This window comes from Rhipicephalus sanguineus, unplaced genomic scaffold (genome assembly GCF_013339695.2).
Source record: "Rhipicephalus sanguineus isolate Rsan-2018 unplaced genomic scaffold, BIME_Rsan_1.4 Seq451, whole genome shotgun sequence".
Classification (NCBI taxonomy): domain Eukaryota; kingdom Metazoa; phylum Arthropoda; class Arachnida; order Ixodida; family Ixodidae; genus Rhipicephalus; species Rhipicephalus sanguineus.
This window is the reverse complement of record NW_023615281.1, coordinates 222169-243470: the sequence shown is the minus strand read 5'-3', so window position 1 is coordinate 243470 and position 21302 is coordinate 222169. Positions and strand designations below refer to the sequence as shown.

General features: G+C 44.2%; 2 protein-coding genes across 2 annotated transcripts in view; one reads left to right on the top strand and one right to left on the bottom strand.

Moving 5' to 3' along the window:
• Nucleotides 1–5493: 5493 nt before the first annotated feature.
• LOC119377387 (alanyl-tRNA editing protein Aarsd1-B) lies at nt 5494–7010 on the bottom strand. Its single transcript, XM_037646882.2, has one exon. It carries the CDS (start codon nt 6810–6812, stop codon nt 5598–5600), a length of 1215 nt encoding a protein of 404 aa, XP_037502810.1. The 5' UTR covers nt 6813–7010; the 3' UTR covers nt 5494–5597.
• A 344-nt stretch (nt 7011–7354) lies between these two features.
• The window catches only part of LOC119377386 (selenocysteine lyase-like), a 32954-nt gene continuing 19006 nt past the window's right edge, over nt 7355–21302 (top strand). The window contains 6 exon segments of the mRNA XM_037646881.2: nt 7355–7657; nt 9233–9342; nt 10515–10586; nt 10675–10703; nt 10865–11027; nt 12610–12737. Coding sequence (XP_037502809.2) covers nt 7632–7657; nt 9233–9342; nt 10515–10586; nt 10675–10703; nt 10865–11027; nt 12610–12737 — 528 coding nt within the window. The 5' untranslated portion in view covers nt 7355–7631.

Below are 21302 nucleotides of genomic sequence, written 5' to 3'. Positions count from 1 at the left end.
ATAATAAAGTGTGAAATGCTGGACTTTTTTTGAAGATTTTCCTATCTCTTGTGGGATGTGGGACAAAGCCCACAATACATGACAGTCCCGCAAGTCTGTGGTCACCCTAGGAAGTAGTAAAATAGAGGGGGCAATATAAAAGTGGACAAAAGAAAAAACTGCATGGGAAATGCCATAATGCACGCAATGAATGATAAGCAGGGCAGTATTATTGGCAACGTTCGATAACAAAGTGAAGGTGGAAAAAGGACTTATATTCTGAGCTGCACAGTTTGCAGATCAGTCATCCATTCTTGAGTGAAATCAGAGTCAAAACAGATACTGAAGTTCCATGCGTGACTATTGAAGTTAGAAGGATCCTACAAGACACGTCCCGCAGAATAGTGGCTGGAGAAGATGGTATAACAGGTGATTTGATCAAGGATGGAGGGGATTTTATATTGAGGAACCTTGCAACTCTACACACAAAACTGTAGCGATCAATAGTAGAAATGCCAACATTATATTAATACACAAGGGAGATGTAAAATGCATAATTAAAGCAGCGCTAAAACATGACGTAAAACAGAGTGTACAGGACAAGCGCTGTCTCGCAACTGAAATATTCATTTTGAAAAATACATACAGGAAAACAAAGCCGAGCATGGCAGACATGCTCATAAGTAAGAAAGTCAAAGATGTCACTTAACAGCACATGTGCACATAAGAAAATCAAGCATGTCACTCAACATTACACGTGCCACGCAGATATGCAAACTTCTTGTCTGTTAAAGATATTGACGCATGGCTAACGCATCATGTATGTTTTTTTTTCTAAATAAGTCTTTCAGTTGCGAGACAGCGCTCGTCCTGTGCACTCTGTTCTACGTCGTCGTGTTTTAGCGCTGCTTTAATCATGCAAGTATTCCAACTAGCCAAACTTTCCATTCTACTGCAGATGTAAAATTACTGAAGCATTATAGACCTGCGAGCTTAGTTTAAGCATTATGCAAAGTAATTATGAAGGTAATTTTAACCCTTTCAGATGCCACCTATGAAGAACTGCCTGTAAATGCATCAACTCGACACAATTTTATTTCAAAGCACTCAATATTATATTGCAACAAAAATTCCGTAATACATTAATTTATGTGTTATGGTAATCACTCCTAATTACTTTGTAATTAAATATCTATTTATTCTGAAGCCATTCATGCTCTGTTTTCGCACAAATAGAACGAAATCTCAGGCTAGAAATATAGAGCAAATTCGGTGTCTGTTATGTCTATGTTGAACAAAGAAAAATTATACTTTTGATGTGGGTTGCGGAAAGCGGCACGTCAAACGACTCGTCGAATATGGTGGTGCCTTCAGGAAAGTGATCATATGCAACAGTACACTGAAAAATGAAGTTAAATGAAGACAAATTTATTATGCAGGAGGTTCAATTCATCCAAAGCTCAAATGTATCTTGCCCTTTCTTTGCCCCTAATCGATACAAATAGCAAAGACAAGTGGTGCACACAATTGTGTTCATAGCGTCTCAAAGGGTTAAATAGGGTGAGAGATCACTTTTTTAGTGCACTGAACGAACAAGGATGGAAAAGAACAACGGAGACACATTTACCGTACTTGTTCAGTGTGCTAAGAAGGTGAACATGAATTACCAACATGCCCAAGCATAAGTGCTTTCAAGGGTGAGAGAAACACTTGACTGGGCGAGTTGGTGAATAAGTGACAGCTTCATTTTAGCACTAAAAAGGATGAACACATGAGAAATGACAGGACAGAGAGCAAGCTAGTTTCTGGATGGGTACCCTACGATGGGTCACAGCTTTGTGATCAATCAGGTAATTGAAAAATCTGCTGAGTGTAGCAAATCCACAAACCCCTTGATATGAAAAGGTCAGTGGCATAGTCAGGGGAGGGGGGGGCGTTCAACCCCCTTCCCAAAATTTTCAATTTTGCATGTGTATATAGTGCACACATACAAACACATGCACAAATGTACATAAAGTATGGTTGAGCCCCCCCCCCCCCCACCCAAAGAAAATTTCTGGCTACGCTACTGGAAAAGGCATTCAACTCGGTAGATATACCAGCAATCTTGGAGGCATTGCGTCATCAAGGAATACTTGAGACCTTAGCAAACACCTGCGAAGGTCACCACAGCTACCTTGCTTCCCTACAAGAGAAGCACAAAAATAGTGATTGAGGCTTGGCAAGGAAACACAATCTCTCCATTGTTGTTCACTGCTCGCTTAGAAAAGGTATTCATTGTTTAGACTAGATTGGAAAGAACTAGGAATAGTTATTAACAGAGAATATCTGGACAACTTATGGTTCCCAGATGATATTGTGCTCTACAGCAATAGTGGTGACAAGTTGCAACAAGCGACTGAGGAACTTGACAGGGAAAATGTTCAAGTGGTCTTGAAGATAAATATGCAGAAAATAAACATAATGCTCAATAGCCCGGCAATAGAATAATTCATGATTTGCAACGCGTGCCCCTAAAATCTGTGCAGGTGTATGCATACCTAGGTCAGTTACTAACAGGACAGCCTGCTTATGAAAAGGAAATTCACAGTGCATGCGGACGGCATTTTCAAATCGTGACCAACTTAGCGCTATCTTTAAAGTGAAAAGTGCACAATTGTAGCGCTGTGGCAGTACAACAATACGCTAATTCTACCCTTGTTCATTAAAAAACTGAATAATTTGAACTCGCTCTCTAGTCCTGCCAAGCATACGCATTATATAATGACATCCGACTCTTGTTAATACAGATCATTCTTGGAGCACACTGAGATCGTTACCCATATGTGAACTCAATCACATGAAAGAGGGAAGAGCAAGCAACATTAATCTTGCAGCATACATATTTGACGTGCTTAACTTTCCGCACAGGGGAGGAGTGCCGGTTCTTATCATTGACCCACCTTTCAACTACTGGACAAATTGAACTTGATTGGCAAGGAGCAGAAAAAAAAAAAAACACTTTCACACTGTACTGACTTGAAGCCATGGGACAAATTATGTGCAGAGGCCATGACTACCAAGTTGTTATTTCCCAGTTTCATCAGCTTCCTTTTCTTCCCTGGCCTTCACCCAGCTGTGAAAAGTCAAAAAGAGGTCAGGGGTTGGGATCTCTGGTGCCAAACATCACACTGTGACTGCACTGTGAAGGAACTTGCAAGATTTGCAGCTTGTGCAATAGTTTTATGCAAAATAAGAACAGGGCTTGCAGATTCATTCAGTAAATAAAAGTGTGCTGTTGTGGTCGCACTTGTTTATTGTTTACTTGATACCCTCGATAACGTGACATTTGGTTATTTCGGACATTTTTTTTTGGTCCCGCAAAATTCAAATAGTTTTTCCTGTGCTAAAATATGGGATACAAACAAAGAAACTCTAGAAGAGGTTAAGGACTATGCAGTGTGATATGGAATGGAAAATTAAAGGCATAACAATAAAAGATGGCAAGACAGCAGATTGGATCAGAACTAATGGGTGTAGCCAATATTCTAGCGGAAATTTAGAGAAAAAATGGAGCTGGGCAGGCCACGAATTGCATAGGACAGATAATCGATGGTCAGTATACCAAGGAATGGAAAGCACAGCCAAGGATGGCAGAAAGTTGGGTGGGATGAGGAAATTTGAAAACAGGCACAAAATGGAATCGGTTCATGCAAGACAGGGTCAAGTGGAGATGATTGGGGAAGGCCTTCATCTTGCAGTAGGCTGATGATGACGAGCGAGAAGAGCCAGTTTGCATCTATTAGTTGCAGCCACAGTGCAGCAATATGATATGAAATTATACCAGCCATATGTTCGCTCGCTCTGGCTTCAAGAACTCATTTTTCTCAGCCACTCCTACAAACTCAAATGAGTGTCAATGAAAAACATTTACAAAAGGTACTCATAGCTACTTAGTGTTACACAAGGCAAAAACAACTTTGCTCGCTAGCACGCGCATGCACATACTTGTACAAGGCACCCTGTGCTGGGAAAAAGAACCCTAATGCAATATATGCATACTTATATGAAACATACTTATACGAAGAATGACATGTTTGTTTTCAACGTTTCAGCTGGTGTCCAGCCTTCAACAGGGAAAGGCTTTCAAATGTGTCAGATGCCGATGATTTCCCTAACAAAGGTCGGACCTCTGCTAAAATGACGGAAATACACTCTTCATTCTTCACACGTTTGTCTGCTTCATATGAGAACTTGCCGAACAATCCAGGAAGGTGTTCAAATAAGCATAAGTACGTAGACACACGCACACACTCCAACTCAAGGGTCCCATTGTCCATTACCAATTCTTGCTTCATTACCCGACCACCTTGCATTATTTTTGTCTTCTGTATATTCATCTCCAAGCCTATTTGACACTCTTTTTGTGTAAATCTTTAATGACTTTTTGCAGTCCATCACCATCATTGCTTAAAAAATTGCTAAGGTATTCTCCATTAATCTTTATTCCTATTTATTCTCCGTCTAGCACTTCTTCCAGACAAGCATTGAATAAGAATGGTAAGGCTGTGTCTCCTTGACAGACCCCTTCCTTGAACGGGGTTTGTCTATCTGGGACAAATATTAACAGGGGAGCCTACTCTTGTAGAGGAAACACACCGAAGGATGGGATGATGCACGTACTGTAGCCATTCTTATCTCATGACGGGTAACTTACCTCGGTCACTAAAGTGAAAAGTGCACAATCATTGTATTTTGCCAGTTCCAACATATGGGGCAAAAACCTGGAGAATAACAAAGATACTCAAAAAGAAGCTAAGGGCCACCCAGTGTGCAATGAAATGAAAATGATAGACGTAACTCTAAGAGAAGGAAGCCAGCAGAGTGGATCAGAAACAAAGAGGGGTAGCCGTGTCCTAGCTAACATACTTGGCAAGGCGACGTCGTGAGGACAGATGGTCAGTTAGAACGTCAGAATGGATGCCACGAGATGGGAAGTATGGCCGAGGATGGCAAAGAGTTGGGTGAAGCAAGAAATGAAGAAATCTGGAGGCATAAAATGGAATCGACTCGCTCAGAACAAGGTTGGTTGGAGGTCACTGGAAGTAGCCTTAGCCCTGCATTGGACATACTGGCTGTCACAAGGGCTGTTTTGTAGCGATGCCTTCTGCTTGATACTATGCACCTTATAGGCCACCATTCATGGCCAGTTGATTCTGCTGACATGAGCAGAACATTGCCGACTACAGACAAAGTGCAAAAAGACATTAGCATGGGAAAAGGCATCGCTACTGAATAGTGGCCAAATGTAGCGCTTTGAGGATATGAAAGATGCTTATTTCGGCAATTCATAACGTAGCGCAGCTCAGTGTCACTGGGTAGGTGAAGGATAGCGAAAGATGAGAGCAGAAAAGAGTGGTCACCATCTCATGATGCGAGTACCCACAACACAGAGTGCTGGGCCTAGGTACCTCTGTCCCCATTTAGAAAAACTGGGTGCCCAGCAGCACATGGAATCAAACCCAGTGCCTCCTGCATTAGAGGTGGATGCTTATTGCAGATCTGTACAAAACTACAAGGTGCCAACATTTCTTTACTCTCGTCTCATCAGATACGTTTACACAACAAAGTGCCTCGCACTACTTATCATCAGATGTAAGCGTGTCCAATAAAATTTTCTCCACCTTTCCCCTTCCAGAGAGAGCACATGCCTTCCCTTGAAACTTTCCGTGCTTTAAGAAACCTTTGCCATCTAGCAGCTCGCACACCTTGGGCCCAATGGTAGCCACTATGTTTTCTGGGCCAGAAACCAGAAACTGTCCACTGCCCTTCTCATCACCACAAGTCAAGAATAGCAAGACACTTTTGTCTGCCAGCTCGTTCGCAAATATTGCCATGAACTCGGCGTCTGCTTCTCGTCTATGAAATGTGTGGAATGTCGGAAGCGGTTCCTGCTGCTTCAGAAGTTTTGCTTCAGCAACGGCTAAGTCCCGCAGTGCAGTGAGTGAGTTTTTGTTGGCGAGCTTCAGAGATTTGTTCAGTTTCTCAATCATCGATGCGTGATCATCAGGGCCACATTTTAACGTGGAAGTTATCGCTTTCTCTCTCGAAACTGTTTTGTCCAGGTACCCCAAGATTCTGTTTCCGACTAGAAAGTAAAGGTTTGTTTTTCCCTGCTTGCCTTTTTCCGTGTACAGCAACTTGATCATTTGTAGATGAGCCAGGTTGGAGACGTGGGTCCCACAACACGTGTTCGCGTCCACACCTTCAATGGTCACCACTCGAATTACATCTCCTTCTCCGTCAGGCAGCTTCAACCGGGTTCGAACCGACTGCAGCGTTTCGGAGCCAGGCTCGTAAAGATTAACATGAACCGGGAGGCCCTGCCTTATTTTTTCGTTCACTAGCGACTCCAGATTCTGCAGGTCTTCATTCTTAATTCCCTTTGGAGCGTCTAGTTCAATGAAGCTCACTTCTTCACCCAAGTTCCACGACGTCGTCAGAAAGCCGAATTCTTGTTCAGCCAGCGCAGTGATCAGGTGTTGGCCGGAATGTTGCTGCATGTGGTCATAACGACGTTTCCAGTCCACGCTCATCTCCACCTCGGTGCCAACCGCAATGGCCGAGCACACGACATGGACCGCTTCGCCGGCTCTCCGGAAGACACGCAACACAGGCACATCGCCCACCAGTCCACGGTCGTCGGGCTGCCCTCCTCCCTCGGGAAACAGCACGGTGTCTTCAAACACCACTTCATAGACATCCTGCGCGGACCCATCAACAACTGGGTTGCAGGTAACTACCCTTGTTTTCAGGCTCCTAAGGTAGCTGTCCTTTTGACATGCGAAGATCATTATGAAAGACAGTTTGTTCAGTAACCTACAGTTATAACGGTTAAACCACCTTCACCTTAAGCATAGGTGATCAACATGTGTATCTCCCTATCACAATCTATCACAATCAACTCCTCAAATCACAATCCGATTTGCGAATACTGCAGGTACTGCCATAGGCTATGGTACTGCAGGTCCAGACCGTCCTGCCGTCCTCCCAACCTCCTTGTCACTGGATGAATATGGACTCTGCGAAGACACAACATAGCCAAACATAGCCACATAGCATGGCTATGAGCACGACCTATGAGCGTACGTAGAGTTACAGTAACTCTAAGCGTACGGTAACCTGTGCGCCACCAAGCGCAAAAACAAAAAACTTTCTTTTTGTCTTAACTAATGCCTTGAGGGTAGACCTGAGGTACTCAAAATTTAAAACGGCCTTATAGTTGACTACGCTCTTGGATAGCTTTGTCTTGCGCATAAGCTGAAGCTTTGGCTAAAGACGTCAGAATAAGCGTCGCAGATATATAGCTGGCCATACGAAAAAGTGGGAAAAGCGGCGCGCGCTTGGCAGCTGCGCTGAGCGCAAATATACGATTTTTATGGTTCTTTGACATCGTCTCGTAACTCGAGAAACCCTCACGTGATAAAGCGGCATTCTTTTGCTCTCTCATCAACGGTTCTTTCCGCTGCTATCTCGACAAGACGACTGAAGAGGCTCGTCGAGTGGTCACATTTGAGCACTTGCTTGAGCGCCTTCGGCCACTTGTCGCATCTTGTAGCTTGTGTCTGCTGGTGGCGCTTGCAAGGTTGAGACCGCTGTGCGCTTGCTCTGCAATGGAAGGTGACAATGGGCATCGCTGGTAATGTTATTTTTCTGTAACACTTACGCGAGCGCAACTCGTGCAGATGGCCTGTTTTTCCGACGCAGATCCCACGTTGCATACACATTTATGTAATTCAATTAACAAATGAGAGAGCAGCACTCTCGTAGTGTGGAATTATAATCGAGTTGAATGGACGACGTTCCGAATTATGCTCTTCGTGCTATCCTTTCTCACCCATCCACATTTGTTCGTTACTACAGCAAATCTGTTTATGGCAAGGCGAAAGCAAGATTCGTCCGTCCTATGTGCGCAACAACTCCTTGCGCGTATGTGCCGCATAAATTGGGCACATCCGACTACTCGCCACGGAAAATGAAGGGGCGGCAAATACAAATTAAGGTTTCTGGACTGATGTAACCGATAACTGAGAAAGACTTAAGCGACCCGTCGGGAATAACACAGTTATAAACACTGCAAGAAAGTACCAGCGCGAACAGACACCCACGAGAGAAACGGCACGTACACCAGAGTCGTATGTAACGCGTTGACAAATAATCAGTTACATTTTCTTGTTATTTTGTAATATAATTGATTATCTTTTCGAAACTAACGTTCCGGGTAATTCAATTACATTTTCTTGTAATTGATTACCGGTAATCAATTACCTCTTTTTTAAAAAAATAAAGTTGCAACCAGTCTCCTACGGCAGTTCTCGTCCCGAAAAATATGGGACCACTCTGTATGGACGCCCCGTCCTGTCAGACGGGGTGTCCCTACAGAGCCTATTTTTTCACCTTTTCCTTGGCCTTACCAAGGCCTGCAATGCCTTACCCGAGCGCCAGTAACAGTGAAGCGTGCCGCTTCATAGAGGACATGGACACTAGCATCAAAGCACTGCGCAACTACAAGCTAGTGCGCAAGGTGTTCATGATTTATAATACCGCCTTTCCCTCCTGTGCATGCATTAACAGAGTGTTCAGTGTAGCAGCTGACCCCTTAACAAGGAAATGTGGAAGAATCAGCAATTACAATTTTGAAAAACAACTCCTGTTGAAAGTTAACAATGTGTACAACTATATCACAGAAGCCACAGTAAGCCTCCCAGCCTTCAAGCAAGCCTCGAACCTTCTCTCTACATGCAAGCCACAGTAGTGCGTTGTAGTTTGTGTAAACTTGTGTAATTGTGTTACGGCAACAAAATTTTGAAGGAAAGTAATGCAAAAGTAATCGATTACATTTCGTAATTGCTCAGTTACTTTTCTGGGGCTGTAACTGACCACTGTGATCAATTACATTTTAAAGGAAGCAATTGTAATCGGTGACTTATTTTTGTATTGATAAACACCGGGGCTGCACGTTTCTGCTTTGCTGGTTAACCAGCTGCACAGTGTGCTTGGGTTGTGTTTTTTTCTTTCTTCTGTTCAGGTAAGATGGAAAACACGTGCCTAAAGCTGCTCTTGTGAGCAGCCAGACACACATTTGTTAGTTGGCTTGTCGTCCCACTTCGTCTGAGTGACTGCTGCTTGATTTTAAGCCAGTGTTTGAGTTGCTAGGGTAGTCAAACATAACCAATTGTGCACTGTTTGAAAACATCTACTTTCTTCCTCTTAGTGTTTACCTCGACTATAATGCAACTGCACCGGTGGAAGAAGAGGTCCAGAAATCCATCATATATGCCCTGCAGGTGGCTTGGGGAAATCCAACGAGCAACCATGATGGAGGTGAAGTAGTCTCTTCCCAATTCCTAGGACAGTTTATTTTATTTTGTGATGGAAATTCCCCTCTAGTGCTACACACTCTAGCTCACTAGTAAAGGAAAACCAGCTAGTGCATGGAGAAGTTAGTTTAGCCTGTGTGGAACCACCAGTGCATTTTCTCTTGTGAATATGTGCTCCTCACTGGTAGCAGCAGGTCAGCTTGCTTGGTCACATCAGGGGTAGCTCAACTCTGTACTTGAGAAGAAGTTTGTGAAAAAGAGACTGGCTTTGCCCTTTTTAATGATGGAAAGAACCATCTTTCTATGCGTAACTGTCACAGAGGGTGACAATGCCAAGCAGTTTGTTTTTGAAACAGTAATGCATAATGGGTGACTGCCAAGTTTTGGGCTAGTAGTTTGGCTATTAATGCCATTTCAGAATGTATATGGAGTTTCATACTATAAAAATTTGAAACTCCATGAGAATATAAGTTTAGGGTACTGAAATCTTTGCTGATTGCTGTAATTTGGAGGGACATATTTGATCGCTAATTCAGTTCATTGAACATCTCATGGCTCCTCATGCTCCCTACAGACGGTGTTTATCCCACCTGAGCTAGATTTACTGCAGTTCTTGGAGAATATTGCTGAATTGAGCTGTCTTGTATTTGTCATATTAAGTAATAATGTGGAACCAAACAAACATGCACTCTTGGTGTCAAGAGAGGGAATGAGCTCTCACCTAGAGTAAGCTGCCAGGTAGTGCATGTAACACTGGTAACTTAAAGAATCAAGCAACTGGATCCTAAAAGCTGGCTCTTCAGCACTGGAATGTGCACTGAAGAGCTATTGGTAGTTACAAATTTTGCACTGCTTTTTGGAAGATGAAAAGTTTTGGCAATAGAAGAAAAAGTAGTGATGACATTTAGCAAAGCATTACTAGACAGAACGAAAAAAAAAAGTTGGGGAAGTCATGTAAATGAGGATGTTTGGTTATGATGTATTATATGGAATTTAGGCTTACTAAACTAATTCATAAAATGTTTCCATATATATTTTTACCTAACAATTTACCGTGCACTGAAATTAATGTGAAAAGAGCAAAGTGTTTGTGTTGTACTACTACATGCTGATACTTCTGCATATGAATAAATTATTCAAGTACAGTCACAAGGATGCAGATATTTTTTGTCGCAGGTACTGAAGCACGTAGAATTATAGATGAAGCTCGTATGTCGGTCGCAAACATGATTGGAGCATCGCCACCAGGTGTGTATAATTTTTAGACCTTGTAAGTGCTTTGTGCTCTTGCTCTGTTGGGGGGACCTAATTATGCATTTTTTGTCACACTTTACAGAAATTGTCTTCACATCAGGAGGGACAGAGGTTTGCTCATTAAATTTGTTTATTTACACTATGCTGTGTGCTAGTATTTGCTGCACCGAATTCATAATCTCTGATGCATTATCCTAGCATGCATTAACACTTTTACTATTCTAGCTCTTGTTTTTATGTAAACAAACGGGGTTTTTACTTTGTATTTTCAGAGCAACAACATGATTATTCACTCGCTTGTGCGTCACTTCAGGAAGACAAGGAGCAGCTTTGCACCCCTCTCCAACTGCAAGATTCCTCATGTTATCACAAGCAACATTGAGCACAATTCAATCCTGCTTACCTTGAAAGACTTGTGTGAAGATGAGCATATAGGTGAGCTTGTTCTAAATAAGTATGCTGCTTTGCACAGAGCCAATGCAGAAATTACCTCTGAACAAAATGTGCATCTGTGCCCCATCCTTTGCTGAAGTACCTTCTTTGCTGGAGCAAGGTCTGAGATTGGGTTAGTTCGTCATTCATCTTCAACAAACAGTGCAGAGTGAACAACGGACAAAGAAGGGAACAAAGACAAGAAGTTCTGTGCGGGCTGTGTGCCAAAGAGCACATTTATCTGAAATGAGGTACGAGCAGCTGGCCTTAATAGCATCTTCATCCAAGGCAAAGCTACTCAAACACCCAGCACTAGCGGAAGCTACAAAGTAAATGGGTACCCATACAGCTTTTGAAGATTCTCCAGCTACAAGCATTTTGTTCTGTGAAAGTAATATTTCTGCTTTTTTGTAGCTTTGTGCAACCACAGCATAGTCTTTTTTTCTTTGGTGTTTTCTCCAAATTATGGATTTGTACAGAACAAGGTTTACAAATTGCAGACTTACTGTGAAAAACCTGTTCTTTAGACAGAATTGTGCCTCAAGAGGAGGAGTCTAGGTAGGGGATTTTTGCTGAATATTGAAACTGCATCCACCGCATAGAAACAACGAACTTGTTTGCTTTTTGGTTTTTATGTAGTGTCCTCAAAAATGTTCTCTGTTGCTATTTCTGCCCTTCTATTTTCTACAAAAACTGCAAATAAGCCTAGCTTAGTGTATGTTATTCAGAAACGCTTCACTTTGAACCTACAATCTTGAAACAGGTAGATTAATCAGTTAACTTCAAAGTAGCAGGGGAGTGTGAAACAGGCAATTGGTGGGGAAATGAGAGACGCAGTTTTTATTGAGATAGAACGACAGCAGTAAGTATCAAATTCGAGTAACTTGCATAATTTAGTAAAGACAAATTTTGCAGGAAGTTAGTAAACCATCAGTGATGGTTGCGGATGTGAGCAAGTGACAAACACTTTTAGAGAGATTCATTTTCATACTTTTATAAAGGAATTAGGCATTGTAAGGTGTATATTTATTGCAGTGATATGTATTTAGGTAAGTTGTTTTGGTGTGTAATTCTCTGGAGAATTGAACCAATAATCATCAAATTGGTATGACAACAATAGGTAACTTTACAGATAAATACATTCATCATGTAAGTATTGTCTTTGAGTGTGACTGCGTTCCTCCTCTCCCACTGCCAGAGCCCTCTGTCCGAACGGGTGCAGGGAGTGTGGAGAGAACGGCTGGTCTTCTCGAGTGCTCCACCTCAAGGCTTCGATGTAACAGCCATGTGCATGTTGAAGAGCTACAGTAGTTGAGGATCTATGCGCCTTTTGCATTGGTGGCTTTCTGTTTATGGTGTAAGCCCTACTGGCCACCATGGAGATCATGGGTAAAAGAGTGATAAACATTAACAGAAGTGAACATGGACAGCTCATGGGATTTGTAGAACAAATAATTTGTATCTGCTGACAGAAAGGGTGCCAAGTAAAAATGAATATAGTAGTTGAAGGTGGGAGAAACTTGACTGCACAACCTTCTTTTCTTGCTTTACTAAGAATGAGTTTTTCTTTTTATGACCTGTGCAGACCTCACAGTTGTTCCTGTCTCAAAAGTCACTGGTACTGTGTCTGCCGAAGAAGTTATCACTGCTATTCGACCCAATACTTGCTTCGTCACCATCATGTTGGCAAACAACGAGACTGGAATAATTCAGGTGGGTTTTTTTTAGGCACTTTAAAGGGACACTAAAGGCAAATATTAAGTCGACGTTGGTTGTTGAAATAGCGGTCCAGAAACCTCGTAGCGCTATTTTTGTGCCAAGGAAGTGCTTGTTTTGAAATAAAATCACGTTTTAGTTTTCCGCATCGCGTTAGCGCACTTCAAATCACCCACCTGAAATCAGACTTTCATACGTCACTGCTGCCGTGCCCAACGTTGCCCGCCTTTACTGCGCAGCCGCCGACACTAGTAGCAGCAGCGTGAAAGTAGCGGGACCCACAGCAGCAACAACGGCCATCGAAGCCATCGAAGCTTGCCGCAATCGCCGCAATGGATGTGGACGCAGAACTTGACAACTAGACATTGGCTCGCGACGCTGGGCTCCAATTCAGCAACTAAGCCACTTCGAGCGTAAGGGTTCATTCCGCGGCACCCAGTGAAAAGACACATCGGTTTCCTTGCTGCAGCACTGGCGTTGTGCACCATTCGGGCATCTGGCAACATCACATGCATGTGACATTTTGTCGAACTTTCTGTCAGAGTGACTTTCACGAGCGTGCAAAACACATGCGGCAGTACGCGATACCGAAACTACCACTGAGACGCGACCGCGTGAGCAAACCAGGGCGCCGGGCGAAGCGCAGTTCGGCGAAAACGTAACCATTGAATCAAGCGCGCCGTTCCCCATGGCAGCGCCACAGAGGTTCTTTTTTCCATGAATCAAGCGGAAACGAACAAACAGCATTTTATTACGTCTTTTGATGCTCGGAATGTTCTTTTTTACTGCTGCTAGTTTCATTACTAGTGATTTATTGTAGGCCGACTTCCATACGTCATCGGGATCACTTCGAAAATGTCCCTCTCGTGGCGCTCATCATGTGATACATTTAGCTCAATTTCTCGGTAAGTAGGGCACTGCTGTTGATAATATTACCGTTTTAGACGTTGTCATAGATTGAGCTTTCACTCTGACATAAATTGTTATTTGTCTTTAGTGTCCCTCTAATAAGGAATATTCAAAATTAAGAGCGCCATCTGTCGACAAAGCTACAAATGTCGTCTGCCATCTTTTCTTAAATGCAAAAGCAAAACCAGTTGCATATTGCAGCATTTCAGCTACTGGCTGCTAGTCTTTTGCCTTCATTCTGAGGTGCTTTCTCACTGTTTTCCGCACAGTGCCGGTAGCGAGAGAGTTGTGACAATAAAAGAAGTAAAAACTTGTTAATATATGTACCCATTTTAAATATTCCCGACGCTTTCCTTCCAACCTACTAGCGTCGACTTTAAATACATGGAAAGAATTTCTAGAAAAGCCGCGGTAGAAACACCACATTTATTGGTGAAAACCGTCTCGTGCCCTTTTCGTTAATACATTCATTAACACATTTTAACAAGTCCTCATGCAGCAAGGAGTAATAAAGGTCTTCAATATCCATACTAAAAGCTTTACAACAGCTGGGGTTCTCCTCTGAGAGGTACTGAACTAGCGCCTGAGAATTACGCATACGAAAAGGGCCTGAAAAACTCAAAGAGGTTAAGCAGTTCTGTAAATAACTAGACACAGCGACTTGCCAGGTGCCTTGCTCTGAAACAATTGCTAGAAATGGAATCTCGTTCTAATGTGTTTTCGCTGAAAAAAACAATTCTAAGGTAAGTGATTTAGCCTTCTTGACATTAGAAGCTATTCTCTCAAGGTTATGTCTTAACAAAAGGTCGACAGCACGTCGCCTAACTACCGAGAGTTTAAGTTTTACTGTCCTAAAATTCTTTTTTAGAACATGCCTACCTGCATGGTTGCATATTTCTCAAAAGTAAAGCTAGCCTTATTGTACTAATTTAGTTGCCTTCATGTGTAGGCTGACACCAAGTTCCTTGTGAATCCCATTTCTTTGGATTGTGCTTAGATACTGGCACTGTGAAGTGCACATATCAATATGCATTATGAGGAGGTTTTACACACTACTTTCATGTTGCTTTACTGCGGTGAATTATTTATAGTGCTTGGGCTGTACTGTATATGCTGTTCCATGTGTTCAGTATTGGGTGCAGGTTCTGTGCACAAAAATGGAAATATACATATGCTTACACTGACATGAGGACTGCTTCTGTTTTGATTCCAATAAAATAGTGCAAACACTGTTTCTTGTATCAGTTGAAGTGTGACTATTTGTCGTGCATGCAAATGGAAGAAATGAACGTCTGCATGCAATACAAATTGGTGAAACACTGCTCGCTGAATGTAACGGCCTGTGTTTTATTACCAAACAAGTATAACATGATTTACACATTAAAACACATTGTGGAAGAGAAATAGGTGACAGGAAGTTATGCAACAAGTCACCACTGTGTTCTAACGTAGGTTGGGTGATAATTCATTAATCGTAGCATAATTGAAGGTATCTGTTGTATAAGTGAACTTCAACATAATGTGCAAGAGTACGAGGGCGTGCACATATGACCGAGTTTTTCCAGTTTTCTACCTACTTGCTATAGCCCTCGTGTTTCTGTGTTATGTATGTAACATTCTGAATTGTGAACAAGCCAACCTGTCTACTGCTGTGAATATAGTATACTAGCAATTCAAGCGAACCATTATTTTCTGGAGAACAGCTGTTTCATTGAGGAGGACTGTAATACATATTTTTTTTTAATTTGTTCTGCGTCATCTGTGCACGGGGAACGCCAAGTACACATGGACGTTCACAAGGGTGAAGTGCAAGTGCATTAACTTTTTTATTTGGCGGGAGACATGTCACTGGTAAATTTGTGGATGTTGTGCTTGACCAACGTTACTAGATTAGCCTGACATCGGGGCACGCTTTTGGCATTCGCTTAAACGCGGTGGTGTGATGCTTAACAATAACGGTTAATTAGTAAGATAGTAGGTAGTCTACGAGTATGAAAGCAACTAAATACAAAATATCAGTTATAGAGAACCACTGTATGCCACGCTAAAGCGCGAATTGCAAATAAGTGCTCATTGCAGAAATAATTATTGTTCAACTGCTCAGAAGGCGCTGTTGCCCCTGCATGCAGCTCGCGACAGTAGGCGTGCTTTAAATGCACCTAATGTAGGCCCGTTACAATATCCTTGTAAATGTGGTGTCTGCGTGTGTAACTTTTATATGCTATGGGAGCGGCAGCTGCGAGCGCGCCGACGGTAGAAGAGAACGATGGACACAGACACGCTCGCGCTCAGTGGCCGTTGACAGTGAGTAGCGGCCGAGTCTTGGAATGATAAAGACGTGTTGCTCAGTGCATGGGGAGATCGAGCGGCCGTGCTCAGCGTCTCGTCCTCGTCTCTGAGAGGTTCTGCGCGGCGTCTGGGCCAGACCCCTACAATGCAAACACAGGTGGTCTCAGAACAGCTCAGAACACGCTGCTGCCACTGGACGCGTGCAGCTCGCAGCAGAATGACTAAAATTGCCCCACAGCATACGCCCATGAAATGCAGATACGTTCGACCAACTGAAGATACCTTTGTCACGCTGGTAGCCACGAATTTCGGGCGAGCGAAGCATTGTCGATATATGGAGAAGCACTCAAGAGGGCACACGTTTATCATTTTTATAACGGCACAACGCGACGAACCGAAGAATTCGGAGCCGAACAGAGGCCGATGGTTGTTCTTTGAAGACGACTGGAAGCAAAAGTACTCTCAGTGAGTTGACAGTGGCATTCAGGTTGTATTATTTCAACCTTACCGCTGAATCCATCTTGGGGTACCTTCGACGTGAAGTGTATTATCCAAAGGTCAAAGGATCGTGTGCATTCTCTGTCAACAAAATAATAGTGTTAAAAGCCTCAGCTATAATCCAACCCTCATGGTTCACGAGGGGCCGCTCTCCTGTCTGTTAATTAAGAACCTGCTTGCAACTCAATCTGTGCACGCACTGATCAAGTCAGCACGAGATCCATGTCGTTAGAACTCAACGCACACACAAGTTTTGTAAGGTTTGAGGCCAGTTATGATGTGCAAGACTAATCGAAACAAGCGAGGCACAAGAAACTGCGATACCGAAAAAACCGTGCGGCCAAATTTAAGTTAGCTTGAACGTGCGCGGGCGCACCGAGTTCAGCAGACGACAGTTGACTTCTACCGGAAGTGAGTCATCTTTTCGAAAACTCGCAAAGAAGTTTTCCCGTATTTCAGCCTGTTTATTTAACTACAACAACTATTATACACAGTGTCAACGGGAACAGGCACATCTGATCCAAACACCGCTCTTGATTCACATCGGCTATCGGCCAATAAGCATGCTATGTCTCTTGCAACGTAAACAGGCAGATCCGCGACGTCAACGGGCAGACGCCCCACCCACCGACGAGAGTGAGAACCGGCCTCTGTTTGAAAAGAGGGCGCCTGAGGAAACGGCAACTTCGCACTCCGCTTGTGGCCTTTACGCGGCGTGCATGACTGTAATATTTGGCAGAGCAGTTCATAGCCGTGTCAGCTTTCCACAGGATGTGTTTTTTCAACAAGCCCAAGGGGTGCTTCATGACCCCTTCAAGGTTGCTCCGGTTCTTTGGGATTTATACCTTAGCAAGATTGACAAACTTTTGGAAGGTGCTGTAGGTAATTCGGTTATTAAGGTTTTTCGTTACGTGGACGATTACTTCATTTTTTGTAGTGGTGAGGACTTTGAAACCATGGTAACCTCAGTGCGTGAAAAATTTGAATTAAGTGTAGGAGGGCTGAACTTTACTAAAGAGGTGCTTCAGAATAATGGAATACAATTTCTAGACATTTCCTTAACGTTTCAGAACCACGTCTGCTGGCAGTATTCTCCTAGATCTTCGAAACTGCTGTTAAATTTTTCGTCGAAGCACTCGAAGGTTGTAAAAAACGGCATCGCCATGTCTTGCCTTAAGTCAGCCTTCACCAAGTCGTGTGAGCACAAAATGAATGATAGCTTTAACGCACAGGTTACGCGTCTTTTAAATGTAGGGTACCCTCGTGATGCAGTGGCCACTGTCACTGAACGTTTAAAGAAGTCCATTATGTTAAAGGAGCACTGACACAAAATTTCGAAGGCGAGATAATGAGTGAAAATAGATGTATGTGGAGCCGTACACAACGTCTACGAAATATCAAGGGCCAATATAGCCTAGAACATATTTAAAGTCAATTTTAAAATGCATGCTGCGCGACTGAGTGAGATGCGAGCGCTTCGCAACGCCGACATCAACGCGGCGGATGTGTAAACAAACCTACATCACGAGTTTGTGTTGGCTGGTGGCTGGTTGTGCCCTTGCACTTGTGCCGTGCTACCTGCCATTTCTTCCTCCGTGCCTGCGGCTTTGCGTGTGCTGGTTGTGTTCTCTTCCGCTGTTCGCTCGTCGTGCCCGGTGGCAGATGTTATGGTCCGCTCACGCTAGCGGCAAGCCTGCCGCAACGGCGCGGTGCCGCAGAACGTCGGCTGTCGCCGCACGCGCGAGAGCTGTCCAACTTGCACGGCAAGCTTCGCCGGCGGGGCATTCGCGCCTCCGAAAAACATGGCAGCACTGTCAAAAGCGGTTGTCGTCCACTTCGAATCTATCAAGTGGCCGCCGTGCGCTCTGTAACGTGTAAATTTCGAACTGATGCTTCCATTTGCTTTAGATTCATGTCCTTAAGCTTCGACAGCAATATATTCGTCCCGATTCGGCGCTGGTTTTGAGAGCCATAGTCAAATAATCGATGCTGTAAGCTTAGCGAGTCGAGATGGGCGCTTCCGAATGCTCGGAGGACATAGATTACGCGTTTGTTAGTTGTTTCTAATCCTCCATAGCTGGCGCCACTTGACCTGGTTCGGCGCCCACCGCACCCACGCTTGCGCGCCGCCTACGTCACAATTTTGCGTGTTCACATGGCCAGCTGTGTTTTCCCAGCCTCCGAAGGATGCTGCTTAGCTCGGTGCTCTTTGAAACCGAAACTGCGACTGGGCGCTCTAACAACATCTCTAAATAAATAACCGTCGCGCACTCGCGCAAACGAGGTTTGCAGCCCTGATAAGTGGATCATAAGCTATCTATTGCAACAAAAAGAACAAGGTGCAAAATTTTTGTGTCAGTGCTCCTTTAAGTCCGAGCATGGTTGCAGAAAGCAATAGGAAGAAACGTGTTGTAGGTATACTGTACATTCATTGCGTATCTCACAGGCTCAAGAAAGTAGGAAGTAGATACGGCGTTAATGTTGTTTTCGTGGCTGCCAATAAGCTAGGTAAGATTTGTGCCGCTGTGCAGAGGAAGAATGAGCGTGTAAAAGACAAGAAGCGGACCAGTATTTCTTTTGTAAAAGACACCAGCAAATTCACTGATTGCAGTACAAGTGTGGTATATAAAATCCCTTTCTGCAGCGGCCGCTTCTACGTAGGACAGACGGGCCTATGCATTAACCAGAGATTATTAGAACATAAGAGATCGTTAACCGGAGGCTGAGGGGCTCCGCTCTATGCACGGCTGGTGCAGAAGCCCATCTCCGGTCCCAGCCGCAAATAGTCGTACCGTGTCAACGTCCCCTCCCCGTAGCGCGCGTCATCGCAGCTACGACGGGTTCGGGCGAATAAGGCAACAGGCTAGATCAACAAACAACACTTTATTGCTACGCTAGCAATAACGCGTAAATGTCGTGTAGAGGGATAGTCCGCTCTCGTAGAAAAACAAAGGGTAACGCTTACACCTTTGGTCGATGATCGGCTCGCGGGTCTTGGGGCGGTGAGATGTTCCTTCGCAGGTCAGCAGGGCACGAGAGGCTGTCTCTCTGCCTGGTCGGCAGTTTTGTTCACCTCCCGTGTCCTTCCCCACCGCGAGGGTTGATTCCCTCGCAGGGCGAGTTCCCTTTCCCGTGAGCCGGGAAGCGAGGATTGGCGCGCGGAGTGGTGGGAAAGAAGGGGTTGTCCGGAAAGGGCGACGGTGCTCCTCTCCTAGTGGTTCCCCGGCTCCCGCCGTCAGTTCGCGATCGCGCCAGCCTTAAGGAAAGGAAATGGGTGCGCGTGCTCCCCTACAAGGCTCACCTTCTAATCTATCTTTACATTGTCGGGAGTGTAAGTGCATGCCGAAATTCGATGAATGTGCAGTGTTGTACCGGCATAGAAATGATGAAACGCGCCTGATGATTGAAGCATGGCATATCGAGAATAGTGGTAGCGCATGTGCGAGCCAAACGTCGATTAACTTGCATAAAGATGAAATCAAATGCCTTAACAGTTATCTTCCACTTAGACCCCCCACGTGTGCCGGATTGATAGGTTCGTCTATTGCATGGGCATGCGCAGATAAGTTTTTGTGCCTTCTTTCTTTTCCGCCGTTGTGCCTCTCTTCAGTTGTTAGTCGGCGTTTGTGGTGTCCCGACTTCTTTCTTGTGTCCGCGTTTGCATGCCCTGTTTTGTTAGTTTAGAATATGCTTGGTACCAACATTGAGGTGTATCGAACGCTGTTAGTGGGTTCAAAACAATCCAAGCATGTAAACAATTTTTAAGAAAACAAAGTGTGCTACATTAACTTCAATATAAAAGTATTGGCTGCAGTCAAGTATAGGCTGCAGTCTGATGAGTGTTTACAGAAATGCAGGGACGCTTTCATTAGACATGGCCGTGTGCTAAACCGAGCATCGGTTTAAAAAACAACACTGTCTTACCATTCGTAATCTCACTGAAAAGAGAATACTCAAAGTGTGCATCATTTATTGTGAAGCTGTGAGTTCCCCAAGACAGCAGGATGACAAGATAGATGCAAAGTGAGCAGCCGTCACTTCAAGGGTGCCGCCTTGTTTTCCACACTAAATAGTTTGCAAGCACCTAGTGTCTCCAACTAAATTCCAAAAAAAGTGGATGCACCCACTAAGCTGCCACAGCGTTGTGCACATGCACAGTCTGGTCCCACTATCTTTTAATGTTTAGCATGGTGCCACTTAACTATACTAAAACTATCTACTATCACGCCAAAAGCTTGTGGTACAGCAAGCATAGTGCTGTTGTCAGTGCACTGCACGCTTTTATTAGGGGATGATACAAGCGCACTGCGCCTCCATCTACTGCTGACCTCCCGTGCAGGACCGCTAGGGCATCGTAGTGGCATGCAATGTGCGTCTCTTCCACGAAGCCCGTCGCTGCTGCCTTGACCCAACAAACTACTCGCCACACTCATGCACAGTCTGGAGCAGAGTGGCACGGGGAACACTCGTACGGCGAATGTGCGCGTGGTACAGCAAGTGGCCTGGCAGTGACAGTACGAGTGAAGTAGGCGACACGATGCATGCAACTAGCCAGGCATGATCGGCACTACACGGTGGCAGTGCACTTCACTGAAGCTTGAGGCGGTGTCATTTTTCGCTCAGTGGGGCACAGATGCACACATGTGTATCACAGAAAGCCAATACATATGTCTGCCTACATTTTTGCTATGCCATTCGCTGTGCGTTCCAGACCCTGTAATAGTTTTGTATTGCTCTTGGCATCGCCACCACTAGATTGAAGAACTTGGGCCAATACGTGCTTTTGGACAGTCATGTGGGAGAGCTGGAATAGGCACTCTGACAAAAAGGAAGAATAGGCTTTGTGGTGGGCGCATTAAAGGGACA

Excerpts from the sequence above, each read along its gene's own strand:
- LOC119377387 (XM_037646882.2), bottom strand. The coding sequence starts at position 6,812 with ATGATCTTCGCATGTCAAAAGGACAGCTACCTTAGGAGCCTGAAAACA.